This window comes from Miniopterus schreibersii (genome assembly GCF_964146895.1).
Source record: "Miniopterus schreibersii genome assembly, chromosome: 13".
NCBI classification, from domain to species: domain Eukaryota; kingdom Metazoa; phylum Chordata; class Mammalia; order Chiroptera; family Miniopteridae; genus Miniopterus; species Miniopterus schreibersii.
In genome coordinates, this window is record NC_138113.1 from 53714970 (window position 1) to 53738201 (window position 23232).

General features: G+C 44.0%; 1 protein-coding gene and 1 pseudogene across 2 annotated transcripts in view; one reads left to right on the top strand and one right to left on the bottom strand.

Moving 5' to 3' along the window:
* Window positions 1-15049, bottom strand: part of SNRNP200 (small nuclear ribonucleoprotein U5 subunit 200) — a 28939-nt gene extending 13890 nt beyond the window's left edge. The window contains exons 1-18 of the mRNA XM_081157173.1: window positions 14900-15049; window positions 14313-14476; window positions 10173-10344; window positions 9307-9499; window positions 8788-8843; window positions 7580-7678; window positions 7092-7244; window positions 6889-6988; window positions 6587-6723; window positions 5958-6041; window positions 5690-5863; window positions 5273-5410; window positions 4882-5037; window positions 4154-4324; window positions 2770-2963; window positions 2427-2550; window positions 764-913; window positions 443-553 (exon numbers count right to left, since the gene is read on the bottom strand). Coding sequence (XP_081013299.1) covers window positions 443-553; window positions 764-913; window positions 2427-2550; window positions 2770-2963; window positions 4154-4324; window positions 4882-5037; window positions 5273-5410; window positions 5690-5863; window positions 5958-6041; window positions 6587-6723; window positions 6889-6988; window positions 7092-7244; window positions 7580-7678; window positions 8788-8843; window positions 9307-9499; window positions 10173-10344; window positions 14313-14476; window positions 14900-14944 — 2421 coding nt within the window. The 5' untranslated portion in view covers window positions 14945-15049. The remainder of the gene's footprint in view (window positions 1-442; window positions 554-763; window positions 914-2426; window positions 2551-2769; window positions 2964-4153; window positions 4325-4881; window positions 5038-5272; window positions 5411-5689; window positions 5864-5957; window positions 6042-6586; window positions 6724-6888; window positions 6989-7091; window positions 7245-7579; window positions 7679-8787; window positions 8844-9306; window positions 9500-10172; window positions 10345-14312; window positions 14477-14899) is intronic.
* On the top strand, window positions 11700-12270 carry LOC308565991 (solute carrier family 25 member 16 pseudogene; annotated as a pseudogene). Its single transcript has one exon. The product of its transcript is annotated as a solute carrier family 25 member 16 pseudogene (transcript).
* Window positions 15050-23232: the final 8183 nt, after the last annotated feature.

Below are 23232 nucleotides of genomic sequence, written 5' to 3' on the forward strand. Positions count from 1 at the left end.
GTCCCATCCTTGTCAGTGTGAGGCCAGAATAAAGAGGAAAGGAGTCCTTGGGCACTGCATCTAGTCAAGAACTGACTTTTCAAGGATCTAGAGATACCTATGAGGCAGAAGTGCAGACTTAAAGTAGTCAACTTAGGGTTACTGGACATTAAACACACAGGCTCCCCTAAGACAGGGAGTCAACAAGGAAGGCCCTGACTGTGTGAGGCCTTGTTTGGCACTGTCTGGAGTCACCAACATGCTATGCTCTGGACACTTTCCTAAATCATTCCCCTTCCCCCAGGCAGTATGTGAAGAGCTGGGAGAAGTGGGACCATAACTGTGCCTACAACTCTCTGACCCGGGTTACCGGAGCCAGAAAAAATAAAGTAGCAGGCGCAAACGTATGGTACAACTTTTGACATTTCAGGTCTTCTGAAGTCTGTGCTTGGGCCACCCTCACCTGAATGTGTTTATCAGCAAAAAGATCCTCTACAAGTGTCCTGTCAACTCTGGTCATGCCCGCATGGTGAATAGCAAAGCCGTAGGGCAAAAGATCCTTCAGCTCCAGGTTCTGTGGAACAGAGGAAAACAGGCGATGAGGTGAGCCTTGCCGTGCAAGCTCTCCCTTAGAGGAAACAAATCTCTACTCCACACAAACACAGGCAATCAACCTTAACCGGGTCAAACAGCAGCAACCGGTGCAGTCCTGAGGGAATGTTCGACAACCTCGACTGAGCCAGTTCTCAGAGAGGAATAAGGTACCTGGCCTGTCTCTCCTCACCTTGCACTGCTCAGCCTCCGTCCGCAAGACTTCTGTGGAGGCAGAGCCCTCTCTCAGAAACAGACCCAGAGTGTCCTTCTCCAGGCACATGTCCCGGATGGCCCTGGCCGTCTTCCCAGTCTCCTTCCGGGAGTGGACAAACACCAGCACCTAAGTAGAAACCAGGTTTGCCACAGTCAAGAGACAGCTCCCAAGACACCAGCAGCAAGAAGCAGAAGCTGCAGCATCACAGGATCCAGAAGCCAAGATCATGAAGAGGAGCCATGGCAGGAATGTACTGGCTCAGAAGCCTAAATCGGGCTGGTAAGACCCTAAGAGAATGAACCACACAGTACAGTGAGAAAGCCCTGCACTGGGAAACTAAACTAACGGCCAGCATCACATCGTTAACAGCAAGTTTACACACAAGGATGCAAACTCAGGAATCTCAATTAAGAATTTGTGTGCAGGCACCTGATGAGATTCTAAGGCCACCTGAAGAATGTGTCTGCAGAATAACAACTAAAATATTTATGAAATAATGGGTACTGCCCTTTATAAAAGGATGTTAAGAAATTGCCCAGCCGGGCGTGGCTCAGCGGTTGAGTGTCGACCTGGGATCCAGACGATCGGGGTTCGATTCCCGGTCAGGGCACATGCCCAGGTTGCAGGCTTGATCAATGACTCTCTCATCATTGATGTTTCTATCTCTCTCTCTCCCTCTCCTTTCCTCTCTCTGAAATCAATAAAAGATATATTTTTTAAAAATTAAAAAAAAATAAGTCTCAGTGAGCCCGGCCAGGTGTGGCTCAGCAGTTGAGCATCAACCTATGACCCAGAAATCGAGGTCTGATTCCTGGTCATGGCACATGCCCGGGTTGCAAGCTCGATCCCCAGTAGGGGACATGCAGCAGGCAGCCATCAATGACTCTCATCACTGATGTTTCTCTCTCTCTCTCCCTCTCCCTTCCTCTCTCTGAAATCAATAGACATATTTTTTTAAAAAAGAAAAGTCTCAGTGTAAGACGAGCACCATTTTGTAGGAAATAAAGTCGTCCAAGTATTTAGTGCCAAGAAAAGATTTGTCTCTTCATCTAAATTCATCTCACCTAAATGCACTGCTTTTTATCAAAAATAAATGCACAACCTATCACTTTTCCTTATTGTCTTGCTTAACATGGATAAAGTCAGTTTTCAATTAAAAAAGCCGTATCATACTTTTAGTAAAATGCTCTTTCACTAGCTAAGCTTCATCTCCTTTTCACTGCTACATTTTTAGTATAAGCCACCCATATCTTTTATGGAAGGACCCTAGATGATGCAGACAGACTGATTATCTGAGCCTAGGGATTTCTTTCCTGGGAGTTTTTAGATTACAAATTCAATTTCTTCAATGGTTTCTAGGACTATTAAGGTTATCTGTATCATCTGGGCTGAGTTTTGGTAGTTGGTAGTTTTTGAAGAAATGGCCCACTTCTTCCAGGTTGTCACATCTGTGTGTAAAAAGTTGTTCAGAGTATTCCTTTATTATCCTTCCAATGGCCACAGCTTCTGTAATATCCCATTTCATTCCCGATATTGGTGACTTGTGTTGTGTCTTCTCTATCTTTGTTAACTTTGTCAATCGGTAAATCAAGAGTTCAAAAGAACAGAGTTCAAGAATGACAAGAAACCACAGACAGACCTGATTTTTTCCTGCATGTTCCATGATCTTCTCATAGACTATTTCATTCATGATTTGGAAACGCTTGATGGCTTTTTTCTCTGTGATGCCGACATACGTCTGTTCCAGAGGCACCGGGCGGAAGCTAGAGGTTCAACAATTAGACAAATGAGGCTTCTGGCACAGAATATTGAGGAAATAAATGGTCCTTTCCACTGCCCAGAAGCAATATTCCTCTTTTCCAAGTCACACCACATCAAAACCCAAAGGCCCTTCCTAAACCCAATCCCACAGAGCTCCTCAGGAAAGGGGAAAGATAACAGGAAGGTCACCTGGTTAAACTTCTCCCCGTCTCTTCTCATACCTATTGTCGAAGTAGAAGAGGCCCTTGGCAGGATCAACACGCAGAAAGGTGGCCACATCTTCATAGTTGGGGAGGGTGGCGCTCAGCCCGATGAGTCTGACATCCTCTTGGGTCATCTCAATGTTTCGGATGGCCCTGGCCACCAAAGCTTCCAAGACAGGACCTCTGTCATCGTGGAGAAGATGGATCTCATCCTGAGACATGGAGAGCAGCAAATCACCTCCAGGACTAGAGAAATGTAGCCCCCTTTCCTGAGAGTAGTCACGTTTTATAGGTATATACCTAATATACCAAGTAAAAAAAGACAAGAAAAGGGATCCCAAGCAGATAAACAAGAAAGGGATCCCAAACTGGATAAACCAATGATGAGACAAAATTCACCATGAAACACCCCAGAAAATAACATGCTCTGCCATAAGCTGCTTTGCTACAGATCAATGAAACGATGCTTTATGGCAAGAAAATCGGATACTTCAAGTAAATTGGTTCATAGCTTAACTCAAAGGTATATTTTACTGCAAATGAAGCTTTTTATCAAACCACATTTATATCATACAAGGCTTCACCTCTGGGCAGTAACCCTCACCAAGAACAAAAGATACTGTGCATCAAAGGGTGAGTTATAGGGCTTAAGACAGTGCTTGTCAAATTTCATCGTGGACACAAAGCAGCAGGGGACCTCATTAAAATGCACACTGCATTTCAATAGCTGTGGGTTGGAGCCAGAGAAACTGTATTTCTATCAAGACTTTGAGCACCAAGGCTCTAAAGCAGGAGCCGGCAAGCTTTTTCTTAAAGAGCCGGATAGTCAATGCTTTAGGCTTGTGGGCCACAGTACAAATACTCAATTCAGTCATGGCAGCACAAAAGCAGATGTAAATAATAGCTAAACAACAGGTATGGCTGTGTTCCAATAAAACAAAAACCAGCAGCCACAGCTCACTGGACCATCGTCCTCTAGAACACTGAAAATGAACACGTTAGCTCTCCTTTCTGCTTTCCCAATAATGTAAACTACACTCAGACTCAGTCATTGGTCCCTGGGTACTTCTGCTTCGATGAAACACAACATCCTGACTCCTTGCTCATTCCCTCTGAGAATAGACTATTTATTTATAAAGTCCTTTGATGTGCTGGAAGGACACAATTAGTTTTTCATTTGTTGTTTACATCTCTCTTAAAAATATTTCAAACATAAAAAAGACGTAAAGAATTATATGGCAATCACCATGCAGCACCTACTAGGAAATTGTCAATGAAGTGCAGAGCGTCATTTAATGGTAAAAGCAATGCTGACAACAGAGGTCATTACAAAGGCCAGTGACTGGAGAAAAGTTCCTGGACCAGACTGGTCTCTGCACCACCACAAGTGCCCCCTCCTCACCAGAATGATGAGCCGCACAAGCTGAGTATAGGTGCGCTCCCCACCCTTGCGGGTAATGATGTCCCACTTCTCAGGGGTGCAGACGATGATCTGAGTGGCACTGATCTCCTCCTTGCACAGCTGGTGGTCGCCAGTCAGTTCTGCAACAGTAATGCCATACGTGGCCAGGCGCTGGTGGAGGAAAAGCACATCAGGTAAGAATGCTTGCAGGGGCCTTGGCACCAATCTGAGAAGTCTGAGCACAGGCTATTGGAAGTAGGTATCAACCCATCAGGGAAACAGCAGGTGAATTAGACTGGCCATATGAACAAATCCAAGTTTATACTTGGGCAAATGAAGCAGACAAAGACTCTCTAGGAGCTCCGCACACGAGGGGAAAATGGAAATGTGTATATCACAGGACCTGGACTAACAGCAGTAGGTGTATTATCAATCCCAGCCACGTGAGGGCTTCACAACTACTCTAACAATGGTCATGAGAACAACTAGAGGAAACTGCTGTGCAGAGGGTGACAGAAAGACGATACACCCTTGCGAAGGCCAGGATAGGTCAAGGACATTCTTGGTTCAGAAACTCTGTACCTGGGTCAAGTATCACCTCTGAAGTGGAAAAAACACCATCTGAGGCACTGCAGAGATGCCCGGATACAGAAAGCAGGGAAGCACTCGGCCTGCCCAACTCTGTGATGGCTGCAGCAGCATCGTCTAGAGGAGAGTGCTACCCTTACCTTTCCAAAGCTGCCCACCATCTCCTGCACCAAGGATCGCATGGGAGCGATGTAGATGATCTTGAAGTCATCCACGTTGATAGTGCCGTCCATGTTAATGTGCTTCCCGATCTCCCGAAGCATGCACATTAGGGCCACGTTGGTCTTCCCGGCGCCCTAAAATAGAGGCCAGGGATGAGGACCATTTGCCTGGGAATGCTCACCACCCTAACTCCCATGGGCTTACCACCAAAACAGAGACTACAGCACATCCTGAGAATTTTATTCAACCATTTAACATCTCTTCCATCAAAGAATGAATAATTGGGGGGTACTGGTTGAGATGAACCCTCTTGCCACCAAAAACAGACACCACATTCCACAAGGAAGAGGCAGCCAGGGCAGTGCTTACAGTGGGAGCGCACAGTAGCAGGTTCTCGTCCGTCTCCAGGGCGGCCCGGTAGAGCTTGCTCTGGATACGGTTCAGTGTCTTGAAGCCCTCGAATCCAGCCTGGGCATACTTGGGCAGCTTCTCCACTGGAAGCAATTGCTGAAAAAAAGGTATCATTCTGTATTGGCAGCACCCTGAGCAGACTGTATTCTTGTGGGATCTCCAGGACTACATTTCCTGGCAAGCTCCCTGTGTCATCTCCACTGAAGGCCAGACCAGAGGGATCAGTACTATTCCCTGGGCTCAAAATCAAAATGGGAAAGCTTCCATTTTTGGAATAAACTGTCTATGAGAAAAGGCCACACTGTGGTCAATGAGTTGAAATCCAAACGGGAATGGAGGTGAGCTGAGGAGAAAACCGAGAAGCAAAGAACTCACTTCCTCTGAGCCAAAGGGCTTGGGCTTCAGAGCAGGCACATGCACCTCTTCATAGCCCTTGCGCTGGCGCCGGAAGGATCCATCTGGAAGTTGACAGCGTTTGTTGGCCATGAAGTGGCTCCCTTGGGTAAAAACCAGGTCCTCCAAGTCCAGAACCTGCCTCGGAGCCAATGCCTGAGAACAGAAAAATAGAAATACAAAGACAGTGAGGAAGATAAACAAATGAGCTTCCAGCCATCATAGCCTTGGAAAGGGCCTGACCACCAACCTCCCCGCCCTGGTCCAAATCCATGGTTTCCAGGTCAGTGTCCATTCGGGACTGCCGCACTCGCTCCCTCCGGGACCGCTCCTCCTGCAGTAGGGAAAGATAAAAAGGGTGACAATTTATCACCATTCCAGGTTCATGTCCTCCTCAGTCCCTCCTTAGCTGAACCTGACTCATGGGCGCTGACCAGTAAACCCCAAAACAGAAAGACAGCTCTTTATGTTCAGACACTTGCCACAGAGACCATCAGATGATGAAAGCAAGGGAATGGCCTTAAAGGAACAATGTGGAATGTGGGGATTTCCAACACAGACAGTCAACAATTTAGCATCAAGGGCTCTCCCTCTGTTCAGCAAACACATGTCCCTTCCTCTACTTTCAGGAGATACCATGATTTACTGTGCACACAGAAAAGGGCCCACAGTGCTGGTCTCTCAACCACACTTGTGATTTTTGTCAATTCTAATCTGTACCACTGACAAACCCCCCCAAAATTTAGAGAAATACTTTATTCCTTCACCTTCCAGTTAACAGGCATTTAGCTTTCTGCTGCAATCTTCTAACTAATGTCTCTTTTCCAAAGCAAACACTCTTGCTCCGGAATCAGACAGAAAAACCAGTCCAGCCCTTACCCGGATCAGATCCTCCTTCTCCGTTTCATGGAGCTGGTAAAGGAACTTTGATAGCTCTGGATCAGCTTCCATCTTTCCCATGATCCTTTCCTTTTCAGCTTCACTCTGTGCGCTGGCCAGCAAGGTGCAGTATAAAACTATCAACAGCAAAAGGAGAAAGAGAAGGTGAGGAGGTAGTGAATACAATCAACCTTCAACCTTGTGATAGAAATGAATGAAACATGTGCTGGAGCTATGAAAACAATGGTCTCCATCGCACATATATACACACACATGCTACAGACAGGGCACTGTGTACTCACTCATCATCCTGTGCTGCCGCAGCACTTTAATAAAATCAAAAGTATTGAAACCGAGGAGGAGCACCAGCTGGTTCTCACACTCCCGGTCATCACTGGCCGTCTGCAGAAAAGGGAACACCAGGATTAAGGATGCAGACATCTGCTTCATACACTGTCCCATCCCCTACGATACACTAAATGCAAAAATATGACCTTGGCCATACCTTTAAGATTTCCAACACTTCATCTGCCTTCTTTTGCGACACAATGGCATCATCATAGAAGCGACTGAGCTGCCGTTGCAGCCAAAACGCATCAATGTCCCGAGGGTGCAAATCCTTCTTCTTAGAACTCATCAGTTCACCAGAGGCTACAAGCTGCATGAGTACCAGGCGTTGAGCTCACCACATCTGTCTGCCCCAACTACACTCTCATCATCCTGCAAGGGAGCTCTACTTGCCACCCATGGCCCATCTTCTATTGAGAACTTTCCAGAGGAAAGAAAAGTCTGCTATCCTGAATTTGGGAGCGCACCAAGCTTATCAGCACATGCCTTTGGGAGGGAGGATGGCTGACTAAAAATCATAAGGAAATCAAGATACTACATGTTTATCATGGCCCGCCCTATAAAAAGGAGCTCCGTAAATGACGTAACAGGACCTTGGTATGAAAAAGAACCTGGGCTGCACGGGCAAGAGCAGTCTGTACTCACGTTAGCTGAGAGGGTGCAGCGCACCACTGCCTCATCCCCTTCCATGTCGTCATCTGACGCCTCTTCTCGAACCTCTCCATACACATCTTCATCGCCCTCCTGTGCAAAGAGCCCCAACCCATGGCTTCGAGCTGATTCTGACATCACCACAGAACCTCTCCCCTGAGTCACTTAAGACTGGTTAGAGCAATGGCTTTGGGGTGAAACCAACTGCTTACTGGGACCAGGGTCAGCCTTATCCAGAATACATTTAATGGGATACCCTCACTACTCTAAGTCCACGTGGCATGGCTTCATAAGGTGCTTCTACTCTCTTCTCTGCTTCTCACCTGAGGCCACCACAAAGGCAACCAACTGGACCACAATCTCTCTCACACACAAGCAATCAATACATGTAAAGAGCTAGCAGCTAGCAGCAGAGACAAGCTATGCAGAAGCACACTTGGATCCTGAAGTGCAGACCACACTTAGCTTGCTCACCAGTCTTTACTAACACACTGGCTCACACTAACACGGTGGACTCAGAACAGTACTGTTTAAAGCAAGCACTTAATAATAAGCATTTGTTAAATGAATGAGTTCTATAAGTAAAGCATTCTTTCAGGGTCTTGCTACTGCAAATCTAAAATTCTGTTAACTGTACTGCAGGGAAGAGGCTTAGCAGTCAACTATTTCACTCGTCTCATTTGATAGATGGAAAAACTGAAGCAAAATGACCTGCTCAAGATACAGGACCAAAATTCAGACCTCCTGACTCCCAGCTTGGTGCTCTCCTGCCGCTTCTGTGCTGCCCCTTCTTCCCGTCCTGGCATATGATATTCAAGGCCAGCATTTCAGCTTCAGGAGCCAAGCCCACCCACTGAGAATTCTAGGGCAACTTTGCAAAGATTTTCAAGAGCCCCCCCTTGCTCCAATTTATAGTCGTGAAATTATGATTAGGTGGTAAACCTCAGTGGGCAATGTACATCTTTTGAAACTGGCAGCAGGACAGAGCACTGACCAGTGGGACATTATCACAGTAAAGTAAAAATGTAGTAAAATGTGGAAGAATACACCTTCAATGTATCTTTTTCTTTTTGTTGATGGTCTTAGTTTATTTTAAGTTACTGCATTAATTTAGAATTATTACTTTAATTTGCTTTATAAAACCTGAGGATGACAATTTCAAAAAACAAGAATAAACGAGGTCCATTTGTTTTAACACTCACCTCCTCATCAGACTCAAACTGTACATTCACACCGTATGTCTCATCAATGTTGTCATCTGAAACAATGAGGGATTAGAGAAAGGGTTAGTGAAATGAGGTGCTACAGAGCACATTTCCTCCCCAATTGCCTGACTTGCCTCTCCTCAGGACAGACCTCAGGTCTAAGGACTCAAAGACACTTCAGGATCAACGTAAGAGAGCCATCTGTACTGCCACCAGTGAGACCTCCTCTGACCTGCCAACCTTGGATATGGCCCTGCTCCACTTGCTCAATCACTTGAGTCCCCCAAGGCTCTGGCCAAGCCATCCCCTCCCAGGTTCTATACAATAAAAGGGTCCAGAGTAAGAAATGGCTTCTGTTCTAGGGATTCCAGTACCTATCAATCATAACTTCTCAATAAACACCAAACAGGATATGGGAACTGACATATCTAGGTGTTTTAATGATTAAAACGAGACCATGTTTAGGGGTCAATAAGCAACCAGTTAATATAATCAGGACATAAAGAGCTCAGTTACCCATATTCTGGATTTCCTTGTCTCCGCCATAGTCCGTGATCTTTTTGCCCAAGTTCACTAGCACATGGTATCTGGTATCATCTGTCTGCCCCAGCAAGAGGTCAATCTCCTTTCTCCTTTCCTTGTCACGCAGCTTTTCGTTCTTTAGGACAGCCAGAACTTCATCAGCTGCCCCACACAGAATATCACGTGGCTGGTGGCCAAAAACGACAGAAACATTTAGGACAATGAGAGGCAGCATACCACTGACCAGCTTTATGTGACTGGATGTGAAAAGTCATACCCCTTTAAAACCTGCACACCAGGTTTTGATCGTTTTCATTAACATTAATAAAAAACATTCACACAACTGAAGGAAAACTCATTTTAAAAATATTAGGTAGGCGGTCTTAGGAAGCAGGACACAACTTCCATGACCACCTGCCATATCTCTCCCGGTGTCAGAGGCACTCGTCTTCCTCTAGCCTGCCAGACTTTTGGTAATTCTGTCCCCACAGCCTCTAGCGCCCACCTCACCAGAGCCTCTTGGACACTCATAAAGGTCCTGGTTAAGAGCAGATTCTGGACACTGACTACCAGGCTCTTATCCTGGCTCTGCAAATACAACCTTTGTGACCTTGGAAAATTATGTACCTACTTTTTGCCTCACATCTCTCTTGTGTAAAATTGAAAATGAGTATTAACAGCACCTAATCATAGAGCTATCCCACATAAAGTGCTCGGGAAACATTAGCCACTTCCGCAAACTGCACAGCCCACAGAGGAACACCACAGACAAGGTTCTGCAGACAAGGTTCTTCTGGTGCCTCTCAGTTGTGACTCTCCCCCTCTCCAAAACCATCACTTTACCCCTCTGGCTGCCTCACCTGGTCCCCAAGGGCAGCCTGGATGAAGCTGAGCAGCACTTCGTAGGTCTCCCGAGTCTCTTTGGTTTTGGGCTTATAGATGATGCCCACCATCTCATCAATGCCCTCTGAGAGCAGAGTGTACCCCTTCATCTTGTTGATGTCGTGCCGGTCCTCATCACGCTTTCTTCGCCTAATGGACACATAGCATGATGGTGAACAGGCAGAACCTTGCTTCTCAGAGGCAAGACTAAATCAGGCCCACCTTCCTCTCCTTCTCAGCTTCATGGCACACAGGTACTATATTAAAACATGAATCTGTACCTCAGTAAATCATTCCCATTTGACCTTAGTCACTTGCAGAAGTTACTTCTTTATAGGAACATAGTAACTAACACAAAGGGAGTCCTCTGTCATTCTCTCACTAGACACACTGAAATCTACAATGAGACATCCTCTCATTCATTTAAAAAACACAGCCCTTTTTATTTTGTATGACATTATGCAATTGGATTTTGACTGATTTTTCAGATACATTTTCTTTTTCCAGCCAGAGACACTATAGCTGCAAAGGTATCTACTGCCACTGAGTTCCAACAAATTATAAGAGAACTGGAAAAGAAGTCATACTACGTAAAGTGAAAGACCAATAATGCATTAACTCACTTCAAATGTAACTACTTTAATCAAAACTGGGCCTACAAATTTTTGAGACTTCTTCGTGGGAAGAGGAAAACAGATGATCAGGGTGAGATGAAGTTGAATGATTTTTTAAGTTTTGAAACATGTCCTCCAAAAAGTAAAAAATAACAAAAAACAAAAATCCTGTCATTTATACCATGGATGCTTGAATATTAGTTTAACAAAAGTAGGAAACGGGCAACAGCAGAAGTTAAGTAGGGGTAGAAAGTTAGTAATGAAAGGAAAAAAGTTACTGAGACAAGGGAACAGCAAAGGTCTTGAAAATATCATAAAGAAAACATTATGGACCAGAAACGCATAAGTTAGAAAAAGGTCTAAAAGTTGGACTCTACCCCACCCGCGCAGCAGTCACTGCCGTCAGAGCCAGCAATGGTCATGGCCTCAGCTTTTGGATTGTAAATTGGTGACTAAAGCTCCACACAGCCCTGGTCTTGATGGTGGCAGTGATGGTGGCCCTGGCAGCAGCTGACCCCCCTCACAATGCCGCAGGGAGCAGGAGCCAGATGGCCCGCCGCCCGCTGAGACTTCTGGCTGCGCTCCTTCCTAGCCAGAGGTATTGCGAGATGCTGTGCTAAAACAGTTACTTCTTTGGCTGGAGCAAAGGTTTTATTACAAGCTCACAATCACCATTACAAACACTTAGGAATGTTTTCAGTATGGTATGCTATTCCCCAAAAGGAGGGATACCTTGGATTGTATAAATTTGGGGGAGTGGTGCAATGATGATTCAAATCTTTCACTGTGGTGCAGTCCACTTTATGGTATTTGAGCATTATAAAATGTTAGTTACTACAAAGCTGGGAATTTCTGGTCACATGCAGATTAATGGCTGGATCCATGGCAGGTATGACAGCAGTTATCTGTGCTTACCCTCTTGACATGGTTAGAGTACGCCTAGCAGTCCAGGTGAAAGGGGAACACACACAGAATTATTCATGCATTCAAAACAATGTATGCAAAGGAAGGCTGTTTCCTTGGATTTTTACAGAGGCCTGAGAATACTATACTAGGAATGGCTCCATATGCAGGTGTTTCATTTTTTACTTTTGGTACCTTAAAGAGTATTGGGTTTTCCCATGTTCCTACCATTCTGGGCAGACCTTCATCAGACAATCCTAATGTCTTAGTTTTGAAAACTCACATAAGCTTACTCTGTGGTTGGTGGTTGCTGTAGCAATAGCACAGGCAATATCCTACCCATCTGACATAACTCACAGGCAAATGCAATTAGGAACTGTTCTTCCAGAATTTGAAAAGCACCTCACCACACAGAAGACTATGAAGTATGTTTGCGGACACCATGGAATCAGAAAGGATTACATCATGGTTTACCTCTGAATTATATTTGCTGCATTCCCTCTAAGCAGTGGCTTTTACAACATATGAACTTATAAAGCAGTTTTTTCACCTCAGTTGAAATAATTTCCTTTCCTTAATAAACTCTCAGAGGGAGAAATAAAATGGGACTTCAATTTGGGGGGAAACATTACTTGAAGGGGAGTATTTACCCTGTCACAGGAACCCCTGGTATTTTAGTACTTGATTTTTTTATTTATCACAAATCAGAAGTGCTTACTGTACCTTCTGATGCCAAAAGTTATACTACAGAACATTGAAAAAAATTCCTAAACTGATGCTGGCTAATCAGTTAGGTTATTTGAAACCATTCAAAAGTGTTATTTGAACAGAGAAGTAACTTAAAATGGGATTCAAGAAGCCGCCATTAGCTTTATCATGCTGTTCCTAGCTTTTCATTATAACCTTGATTTTCAAAGATACTGATATTGGTTATAATTATTATAACAGGCTTTGCAACAGAATGATGAGAACTGAACTTTTAAGTTATATAAACCATAGCTTAGAAGCCAGCATTGAAATATTCTTATCAATTCTCTTCTTAAGATTCTGCTCCACTGAATAAAAGGAAAAACACTTTTTCTTGTCATTTTTAAAAAATATATTGTATTTAAAAAGTAGTAATGGCCCAGCCAGGCGTGGCTCAGTGGTTGAGCATCGACCTAGGATCCAGGCGATCGGGGTTCGATTCCTGGTCAGGGCACATGCCCAGGTTGTGGGTTTGATCAATGACTCTCTCATCATTGATGTTTCTATCTCTCTCTCTCTCCCTCTCCTTTCCTCTCTCTGAAATCAATAAAGATATATTAAAAAAAAATTAAAAAATAATAAATAAATAAATAAATAAATAAAAAGTAGTCATGTGCAGACTCAACAATAAATGAAGAATTTTCAGGTATTGCTCAAATGTTATTCCCGGGTACTATGACTGATGTAAATATTTTAAAACATCAATATATTTCCCAAAGGCAGTAATAGTAAATACTAACTGCTCTCAAAATAGATTAGCATTATAGATTTGTTTTGTTAGATGATTTGGTGTATGCTAGAAAATTTATTTAAGTAGACTGAAATATCCATTAATAAAGATGTGAATGTCAAAGACTGTTTCTAAAGTATTATTATAATACATCAACTAGTTCTTCCGTGTAAAATAATTTTAGTGCAATATAAATTTAAGTAGAAATGTAAAAATGATGTGAATTGGCCCAGCCAGAGTGGCTCAGTTGGTTGAGCATCACCCTGTGCACTGAGAGGTTGCTGAATAGATTCCCTGTGCCTGAGTTGCAGGTTCAATCCCCATCTGAGGCGAGAACAGAAGGCAACCAATCAATGTTTTTCTCTTACATAGATGTCTCTCTCTCTCTCTCGTGTATTCCAATGAGGATTAAAAACAAATAATGATCTGAATTGCTATCCTTTATATTAAAATGGTTTAAAATGTAAGACTTCCAAGTATTGTGTTTAGAGTACTTTTTATGTTCTATTATAAGCATGACAGAAATGGGAGTGGAACAGTTACAATTCTGTCCTCAGAAATAGCAATTTGTAGAACTGATGTAATTTTTAAGACATTAGAAAACTAAGCTGAAAGTGTTATTTCTGCTTCAATTTTTATTTTTGCATAAAAGATCTGTCACACCTTGGTAGAAATTAGATGAACTGGTCTCATCTTCAGTCTTTATTTTAAAATAAGTATGTATCTTTGTATGATTTATAACTGTATGTGCAGGTAGAAATACATGTGTTCCTAAACTATTTTGCTTATTTTCATTTATGGATTGCACTGTAGCTAATATTGTTATTAAATCTCAAGATAATTTAAATGTATAAAATAAGTATCTCAGTTATGTTATCAATAAAAAGGAATGCAAATACTTTTTAAATGAAAAAAAAAAGTCTAAAATTTATTTTTCACTTCAGATATACTTGTTAAGGCCAAAGAACCTTCTAACTCTCCTGTTGTTTTTACCTTCACTAAGTTGTTTTAATGCCATTGATATCTCATCTTGCACCAGCATTTCAGCAAAAAGCGCTGCTCAAATGCTCAAGGGAAGATGGTCTTCGCATCTGAAGAAAAGTCATTCTCCCCTTGGTACTCACTTGGCTCTTCTTTCCTCCTGCATCTGTGGTTTGGTCCGTTGAGCCTTATCTCCCATCCGGGTGCCTTCCAGCTTCCCAACCAGGGATAGCACCTCTCCCGTGGGTTCATCCCGGCGGGTCCGGTCAATGAGAGAACGGTCAGCTTGGAGGACAAGATTCGAGTTCTGAAACAGACCACAATATTACCGAAGCTCTGACAGAAGCTGGGCCAATTCCTGTATCAGAAGGACGCCAGCGGATGATAACAAAGGAAGTAAAAATCGGAGCAACTAAGCGCTGATAATCACTAGTCGGAATAAAAAGATGTTTTCCTGAAGAGAGACCATCGTATAATTGCGCGTGAGCAAAGGATGAGCAATTCAGCAGACCCATGCCGCTCCTTACACTGCCCATGAAAATCCACGCGGGGAAAGTGCTGGGCACGTTGGGGTGACAGCTGGGAGAGAATGGGTATAGCGCTAAGAGGGCAGGGGCCCGGGACCTGACCTCCCCTCCCCTTTCATGGTTCTCCGGTAGGCCTTCAGACTACCTTCCCCAGCCGCCTGCTCCCCACTGGGCGCCCTAGTCCTCCCCAAGCCCACACGCACCGCCTTGTACTCGTACTGCAGGCTCCGGGCGGTCACATCCGCCATGGCTGCGGCCGCTCAGGGCTCTCAGCGACCCGCTCACAAAGCCACACGCCGCGAACACCCGCTGCTCAGCGGTCCCTCTCAACGCAGAAAAGACGAACTGGAGGCAGAGAAACAGCTCCTTTCCGCTTCCGGGTCGCGCGCCGGAAGTGCGGGGGGCGGGACTTTGGAGCGTGCGCGGCGCTGTTCTCTGGCCTTCTAGGTGCTGCTGGCTTATTCCAGGTCTCGGAATCCGGGGATCCTTCGGGCTTTGCGTCCGACCACCACCTGCCCCTTCGGACCCACAGCCTATACTCTCCCCCGCTCCTCGGGCTCCAGCCTTCGACCTCCAAGACTCTTAACTTCATGATAAAGCTTAGGCCTGCTTACCCTGGTTCTGACCCAAGCTCTTTTCTACCGACTTCTGGCTCTGGCAACTTCTGAGAGCTGTGCAGGCAGAGGGGCTTATTAGCCCCATTTGCGTCTGGAAACTGAAGAACCCGGCGAACGAGTTAAGTGTGTGTGTGTGTGTGTGTGTGTGTGTGTAGCTGATATCTTCCTTTGGGTTTCTCGTCTATATTTAAGAATTGAAGGAAAACTCTGTCCCCTCCTCTGCCCTACTACTGGGCCAGCTGGGGCCCTCACTTTGCTCCCAAACGCTTGTCATATTCCAGGGCAAGGCTCTCTGCACGTCCCTCGGTAAAGGCAGCTGCCCTCCTGGAGATCAACCCCTTAAAGACAGTGAACTTAATTTCTTACCCTACCACAAAGCCCCTGCCCTCACACGCCCAGCCCGGCGAGGCACTGTGTTTAAAAGCACCAGCAAAGTGCCTGGCTCAAGGTAGGGGCTCACTGAAGATTACTGAAATCTGAATCTGAATTCCATGGTGTGGTTCACCCACCTAACACAAAAGGGTCTTAAAAGTATTTCTGCGGTTCTGCTCTGCATTTCTGTAGGAGTGGTACTCATGTTCACAATCAAGCCTGAAGCAGGGGAAAGGAAAATTCCTGAAAGGTTAAGGTCGGTGGTGCGTGGGCAGGCTAAATAGCCACCTCAGACGATGAATAAAGAAAACCTGAATTTAAGGAAAAGGGGATGGGGAATGAAGATAACCAAAGGGAAAGGCTACATAGCACTGAGTCAAAGAGTATCCAGTCAAGTATACTTAGGACGGTGAAACAAGAAAGCTGCATAGAAGCAACAGGAGAGCCTAAGCTGTGCTGCTTTCGCTCACTGAGAAGTCAGAGAGAGAAGGGGGCCTTAGAGACAGTTCAGGAAGTAAGCCTGGACGAGCTGCCATTGCCCATTGCTCCCCTGGTTGCGAGTCTCGTGGGGTCCCCTCGGAGGGAAGAAGGAGGAAGGAGATGGTGCTGGCGTGCTCCCCTAGCACAGCCAAGAGAGGATTATCCCACAAAAATGTATGTACAGGAGGGGAAAAATGACAGCTATGCTTTGCCACTCTAGGGAAGGGGCAATGTTTATGTTAGAGATGGGATTTCTGTTGGGGCGCCAGTTCAAGGAAACTTCATGGGCCTTCTTAATGAAAAGGGTGAGGCTGGGAGTCTTGGTAAAGGCAAATCAAGGAAAGAACTGAACAAGAAAAGGAAGATTAGCCACAGTTGGAGGTTGGCATGTAGAGAAGAGAAGAGAAGAGAAAGGTATCCAGGAGGCAAGAGAGCCCAGGAAGATGACAATCAGCCAAAACCTAAAGGAGCCACATTGTGGAGATTGGCTGATGCACTTTTAGGTAGTGATGTTCAAATTGTTTTTCAGCTGCTACCCATATGAACTTTGCAGCATTCTCCATTTATTTTCTCAAATCCTGAGTGGAAGTTTGCCACACACTGTTGTGTTCATGGTACTTTAGGGGACGAAAGAATGAAGGTAATGTTTAGGGAAAGTTGAGATGAAGAGAGGAAGGCTAGGTCATAGAAGACAAGGTCCAGAGCTGAGAGTAAATTCAGTGAAAGCAAGAATTTGGTACAAGAGGTAATGGAGGAAAAATACGTCCCTCAGAATTCCCAGATTTCTGGCAGTGGAGAGATGCTGTTGTCCTCATAACATGTAGAATGAAGCTTGAGCCAATTTATTGTAAGATTGAAAGAGAAATAAACATAGGTCATTGGAATAGAATTGATAGTCCAGAAATAAACTCTGATCCCCGACAATGCCCCCTTGTGGCACTGACTGCGTCCTGCTTTTTCGCTTTTGTTTTTTTGTTGTTAACCTTTAACCAAGGATATTTTTTCCATTGATTTTTTTTAGAGAGTGAAAGGAATGAGGGGGAGAGATAGATAGATGATGATAGATGATAGATAGATGATTGATGATAGATAGATAGATAGATAGATAGATGATATAGATAGCGAGAGAGAGAGAGAGAGAGAGAGAGAGAGAGAAACATCGATGTGAGAGACATATCAATTGGTTGCCTCCTGGACTCACCTTGACCAAAGCTGGGGATCAAACCTGCAAACCAGGTACATACCCTTGACAGGGAATTGAACCCGAGACCCTTCGGTGCGTGGGCCAACGCTCCAACCACTGAGCACACCGGCTAGGGCTGCATCCTGCTTTTGAACTGTAGTTATTTGTGTGCTTTATTTCTCCTGCAAGAATGAAACTTCTCAAGGGTTCTAATTGCACCTTGTTTTTCTCTTGAGTCCCTAAAAGTGCTCACGGAGTTTAGTGCACATATAAATACTTGAGAGGTAACTAAATGAAGGGACGAGTCTTCAGGTACAGGAATGCAAGGCCCAGGAGCCTGGGTAGCCCTGCGTTTGGGTCTGGGCTAGGAAGTACTGAATTCCAAAGGTCGTCTTTGCAGAGAGGCAGCACAATGGAGCACACTGGAACAAAGCTATATCTGAGCCCAACTTCGTAACTAATAGTCCCTCTGTTGGGGTGCTCCCAGGTCCCTGAGCTTCCTAGGGATAATCTTGTTTTTTAAAAAATTTAAAACAACTTTATTGAGACATAACTTTTTTAATTTTTTTTTAAAAAATATACCTTTATTGATTTCAGAGAGAGGAGAGGAGGGGAGGGGAGGGGAGGGGGAGGGGAGGGGGAGGGAGAGGGAGAGGAGCATCAATGTACAGGGGCTTCCTCCCAAAGCTGGGCATCAGGAAGGTAAGACAGTCTGGGAGTGGGGGCAGGGGGACCAGGGACAGAAAGTACAGCTAGGAGGCTATTACAAGAGGTGAAGCAAGAGGTGAGGCATACCTGCTGCAGGTGCCATTGACAGGGGTTAAGGAGCATTAGAAATGAGAACCAAACTCAAAGGAACTTGGTCATTGTCTTGGCGTGTCCAGAAAGCTCTTAGGTTGCCTGAACTCCTGAGGTTGGGAGACAAGAGTACTAGGTCACCCAAAAGCCCCTTGGTAACTTGTGTACTGGATGGTGAAATGCCTCCTGACCTGAGATTGAACATACACCTTATAGGGTTAGACTGAGGCTAAGTCAAATGACTCTAGTAGAATGACTCCAGTAGACACAGTGTCCACAAGGAGAAGGGGTTCAATAAATGGTAGTTCCCTCTCTATTTGCCTCGAACATCAGTCCATCCATAATGCACACTTTTTAAAAAAGAATACTTTATTGATTTTTAGAGAGAGGGGGAGGGAGAGAGGGAGAGAGAAGCATTGATGTGAGTTGAGTGCACAACATCAATCGGCTGCCTCCTGCATGCACCCTCCTGGAGATTGAGCCCACAACCCAGGAATGTGCTCTTGACCTGAAATTGAACAGGGAACCTCCTGGTGCATGGGACAATGCCCAACCAACTGAGCCACACCAGCCAGAGCCATAATGCACACATTATTCATTTATTCACTCCCTCTTAGCAAAATTTTATTGTCTCCTATGTGCCAGCCACTGCACCAGTTTCTAGGGCTGTGCCAATGAAAAGAAAGATATTATATGCAGATATATATAAGATTTAACTATGTAGCAACGAGATTGATTTTCTAATTAATTCATCTGGTGTAAGTTTCTAAACAAGCTTTGTTCCTTTTCAGGTCTTTACCTTAGGAGGCAATGCCCTCCTTTTAGCCAGGAGGCAGTCTGATGTGATTAGAAGCATGGACTTTTGTGTCAGATTGCCTGACCAGCGTGGCTCAGCAGTTGAGCATTGACCTAGGATCCAGGAGATCGCGGTTCGATTCCCGGTCAGGGCACATGCCCGGGTTGTGGGCTCGATCCCCAACTGGGGGCGTGCAGGAGGCAGCCGATCAATGACTCTCTCTCATCGCTGATGTTTCTCTCTCTCTTCCTCCCTCCCTGTCCCTTCCTCTCTCTGAAATCAATAATTACATTTTCAAAATGTAATTTGTGAGGAAATAGAATACCTTTATGACCATGTATTTATTTGATAAATATATTTATGCATTTTTGAATATTTACTTTATTCAAAGCCTTAAATATTTCAGAAATATATAAATGGCTAGAAATCTGTATAAGAACTCTAAAAACCTTTGGAAGAAAATGCTAATGACACACAAGAAGAAAAAGTAAATAAATAGACCGGAATGCGGGGGGGAAAAAATCCATAATGAAGAACAGAACATTAAGGAGAGAGGAGGGTGTCAGCAAACTGAGAGCAAGGCAGGAGAAGACAATTCGGGAAACGTGTGTGTAGCACTGTGACCCCTGTCAAGAACTTTGATCCTGTTCTCATACCTCTCGTTATCTTGGTCCAAATATACCTTTCATGCTTATGAAAATGCTCAAATAAATATGTGTGCATAAACAAACAATTTGTCACGACAAACTTTGGAACCTGCTTACATCTTTCAAGTATGTATTTAATCGTAAGCATCTATTGTTGTCATACCCACAGTACAAGTGTTACATCTGAGAAGAAAGAACCTATTCATTGTTTTCTAAGAAATACATGAGAAGTAAAGATGCTGTTCAGATTTGGTGCATTCTGTGCACAGGTAGCAGCCCTTCTACCAATAATCCCCCTCCACAAAGCTCCCCTGAGAACTGAGAGCAATGCAGCAGTTTTCTACTTTCCCTTTATGCTCAGAAGTATCAGCAACATGCCAGTCTGTCTACACAGGCAAGCTTCACAAACATTTGTCACCAGAGCAAGAAACATTTTTGAGCTTGTGATAACAAGAAATTGGTTCAATTAAAATCTTGCAGTTGTAAAAAATATGATTTTTTGAAATTTATGGTTAAAATGGCTTGTCCTGTGGTTGTTTATTATATCACAGTTATTTTGCTCAGTTTCCCTGATCTCCCACTGCTAGCCCCAAACCCAAACATTTTATTTAAGCTCTAAATGTTTATTTACTTATCTGATTTTTGGCCACAGACCCAATTTCTGCATCCTCTTGGTTAGGATTCTGCATGGATCCTAAGCTTGCTTCCTATAAGTTATCTCCAACTTCCAAACAGCCTATACAAACAAAGATGGTACAGTCTCTACCCAACCCAAAACACTCCGACTCTTCATGGCTGGAACACTGTGTCATTCATTCATTCAAAAACACTTAGCTCTTGCACAACAGGAATTGAGCTAGGTCCAATTTTGGTCTTTGCCCTTAAGAGTCTCAGATTTATGTTAGAGAAACCAACAGACATCCAACTACCAGGGTGCAGTTTTCTGTGGTAAGTGCCATATTTTGTAATGTGAACACAGATGACAGATATCAAGCCCAGGAGGGGTTGGTGACTAACCTGTGAGCCAGGCACTTTAAACATATAATTAGATTATTGATATTAGCCTTTTAGTGTGTCATCACGTTACAGATAAATCACTTCTAATTGAAGGTTACCTAGGAGATGCTCAACTGTGAAGTTAAATGGATTTTGAAATATGGAACTGTCCCTTCCACTTGCACTGGTATCCAATAAACTGCTGGAACTGTAGTTTGAGCTCAGAAAAATATGTCTGCAGCAAAATTTATGTGGGAATGGTCATCTTACTTTTTGTTTTGTCTTTGACAGCACGAAAAGTGTATTAAGCAGCTTGCTATTACTTGTGATTTAAAGTTAGCTGTTGAAATGATATCACCACAGTATAAATTTCACACATAAATGCCATTTTGCCCTGTGATTTTAAGTTGAATTCATTAAGAAACAGTATCAAGTCTGCTACAAAAGTTAACGTCTAAAGTCAGTGTTTGATAATAGTAGTTGAGGGCAGTTCTCATTTAGAGAAAATTTAATCTCAGCTTTAAGATAAAAAAAATTGCAGTAAGACTTTACAACCGCCAAGCACCAAACTGACGTGTGCAAGGGCAAGTCAAAATATTTAGCTTCTATTTCTGACCAAAACTCACCAAACTAATGATTTTTAAACAAATTGTTGATTCTACAGAGAGGAAGGAAGAGAGAGTGAGATGGATTGGTTGCCTCCCACATGCACCCCAACTGGGATTGAACCTGCAACCAGGGTATGTGCCTGACTGGGACTCAAATCCACCACCTTTTGATGTACAGGACAAAGCTCCAACCAACTGAGCCACACCGGCCAGGGCTGAACTGATGATTTTTTAAGTTCATGAGAGTGAGCAAAGTTCACTATTGACACTACTGTTCACTAATACATGATGGATTCAAATATTTTCCACAAAGTATCTGTTGATGACAAATACACTGAATAACTATAGGCTTTAATCCCCTTGCATTTTCACAGACACTGTCAATTGGTCCACCTCAACCTTTTTCTTCTTCACATATATATATACACATATATACAAACATATGTATATATGTATATATTTTTTAATCCTCACCAGAGGATATTTTTTCCATTGCTTTTCAGAGAGAGTGGAAGGGAGGGAGGGAGAGAGAGAGAAACATCGATGTGAGAGAGACACATCGACTGGTTGCCTCCTGCATGCACCCCGATAGGGGTCGGGGATCGAGCCTGCAACCAAGGTACAACCCTTGGCCGGAATTGAACCTGGGGCCCCTCAGTCCTTGGGCCAACCCTCTAACCACTAGCCACACCAGACGGGTTATAATGTACTTCTTTAAATGATAAAATAAATTTATTTTGGGGAAATACTACCATGTTTCACTGTTTGAGGAGGTAAGTTCCACCACAGTGGAGTCTAACCAATGCTACAATTGACTCACACGTCATTTGTGTACAGTAACCAATTAACGTGAGTGATAAGGTGTCCCAGTGACTTGGTTTCCTATTAGTCCCATTGACTAAGCCAACAGTCATTTCACATCATGCTGAAGAAGAAAAATCAACAAAAAACAGGCTAACAAATGTCCCCTCTTTGAGGGCTTTTTGTGCTGAAATGTCTAATAGTTCTCTAGCTTGGAGTCTCTAATTCTGTTTAACAACCAACTTCATTTTTGTGCCAATCATGAATTAACAAATGTCTTCTAACCCAATGATCACTTTTAAAACAAATCCTTACACCCAGCCCAGTGGCTCAGTGGTTGGTCATTGACTTATGAACCAGGATCCTGTCACAGTTCCATTCCCATCAGGGTACATTTCCAGCTCAGTCCCCAGTAGGGCGCCATGCAGGAAACAGCTGATCAATGACTCTCTTTCAACATTGATGTTTCTATCTCTCTGTCCCTCTCCCTTCCTCTCTCTGAAATCAATAAGCACATTTAAACACAAAAAAAACCAAAAAATCCTCACCTGACCATGAAGACTTGGCTTGAAACACCATTGGGTTGCGCACTCTGAAATGTATTTTTTTCATTCCGACATTGTCATGTCACAAATTTAAAAATAATGGAGAATTTCATTATCATCACCTGAATGCTTAGTAGCAGCCTATGGTCTGTTCTTTGCATTGCAAGTTTATAAAGAGGAACTTTGGAACTTCAGTCAGTCATCCAGAAGACAGTCTTTCCCCCTCCGTGATTAAGCCAATATTTTTGCAAGGATGGTCAAAGTTGTTTGGGGCTCCCTCTTCACTGCCACGGGATAAGGAGACCTGAAACTTGTCTTTCAGCAGAAGAACTTTAGTTACTATCGAGATCACCCTTCCTTTTCTCCCTGGGTGTTTGACACAGGGCAGAAGGCTGGGGCTCTTCAGGAAATCCATTCCGTTGGTGTTTCTCAGTGTTAATCCTAGGGCTTGTCCCGCCTCCACACTTTATAAAGTTCTCTTATACACTCACCTCATAAGCAGAGCTACCGTAGGTTTAGAATTCTTATTGCTACATGGCTAGTGAGTGGCAAGCAAGGCCTCAAGCCAGGTCCTTGGGTGCTGTGTGGCCGGTCCAACATGAGAGCCAGAAGGAGCTGGGGAGGAACTCCCGGGTCTGGGGGTGGGCTGGGAGTGATGCTGACAGCTCACCTCATCTGTACCATGTTGCACAG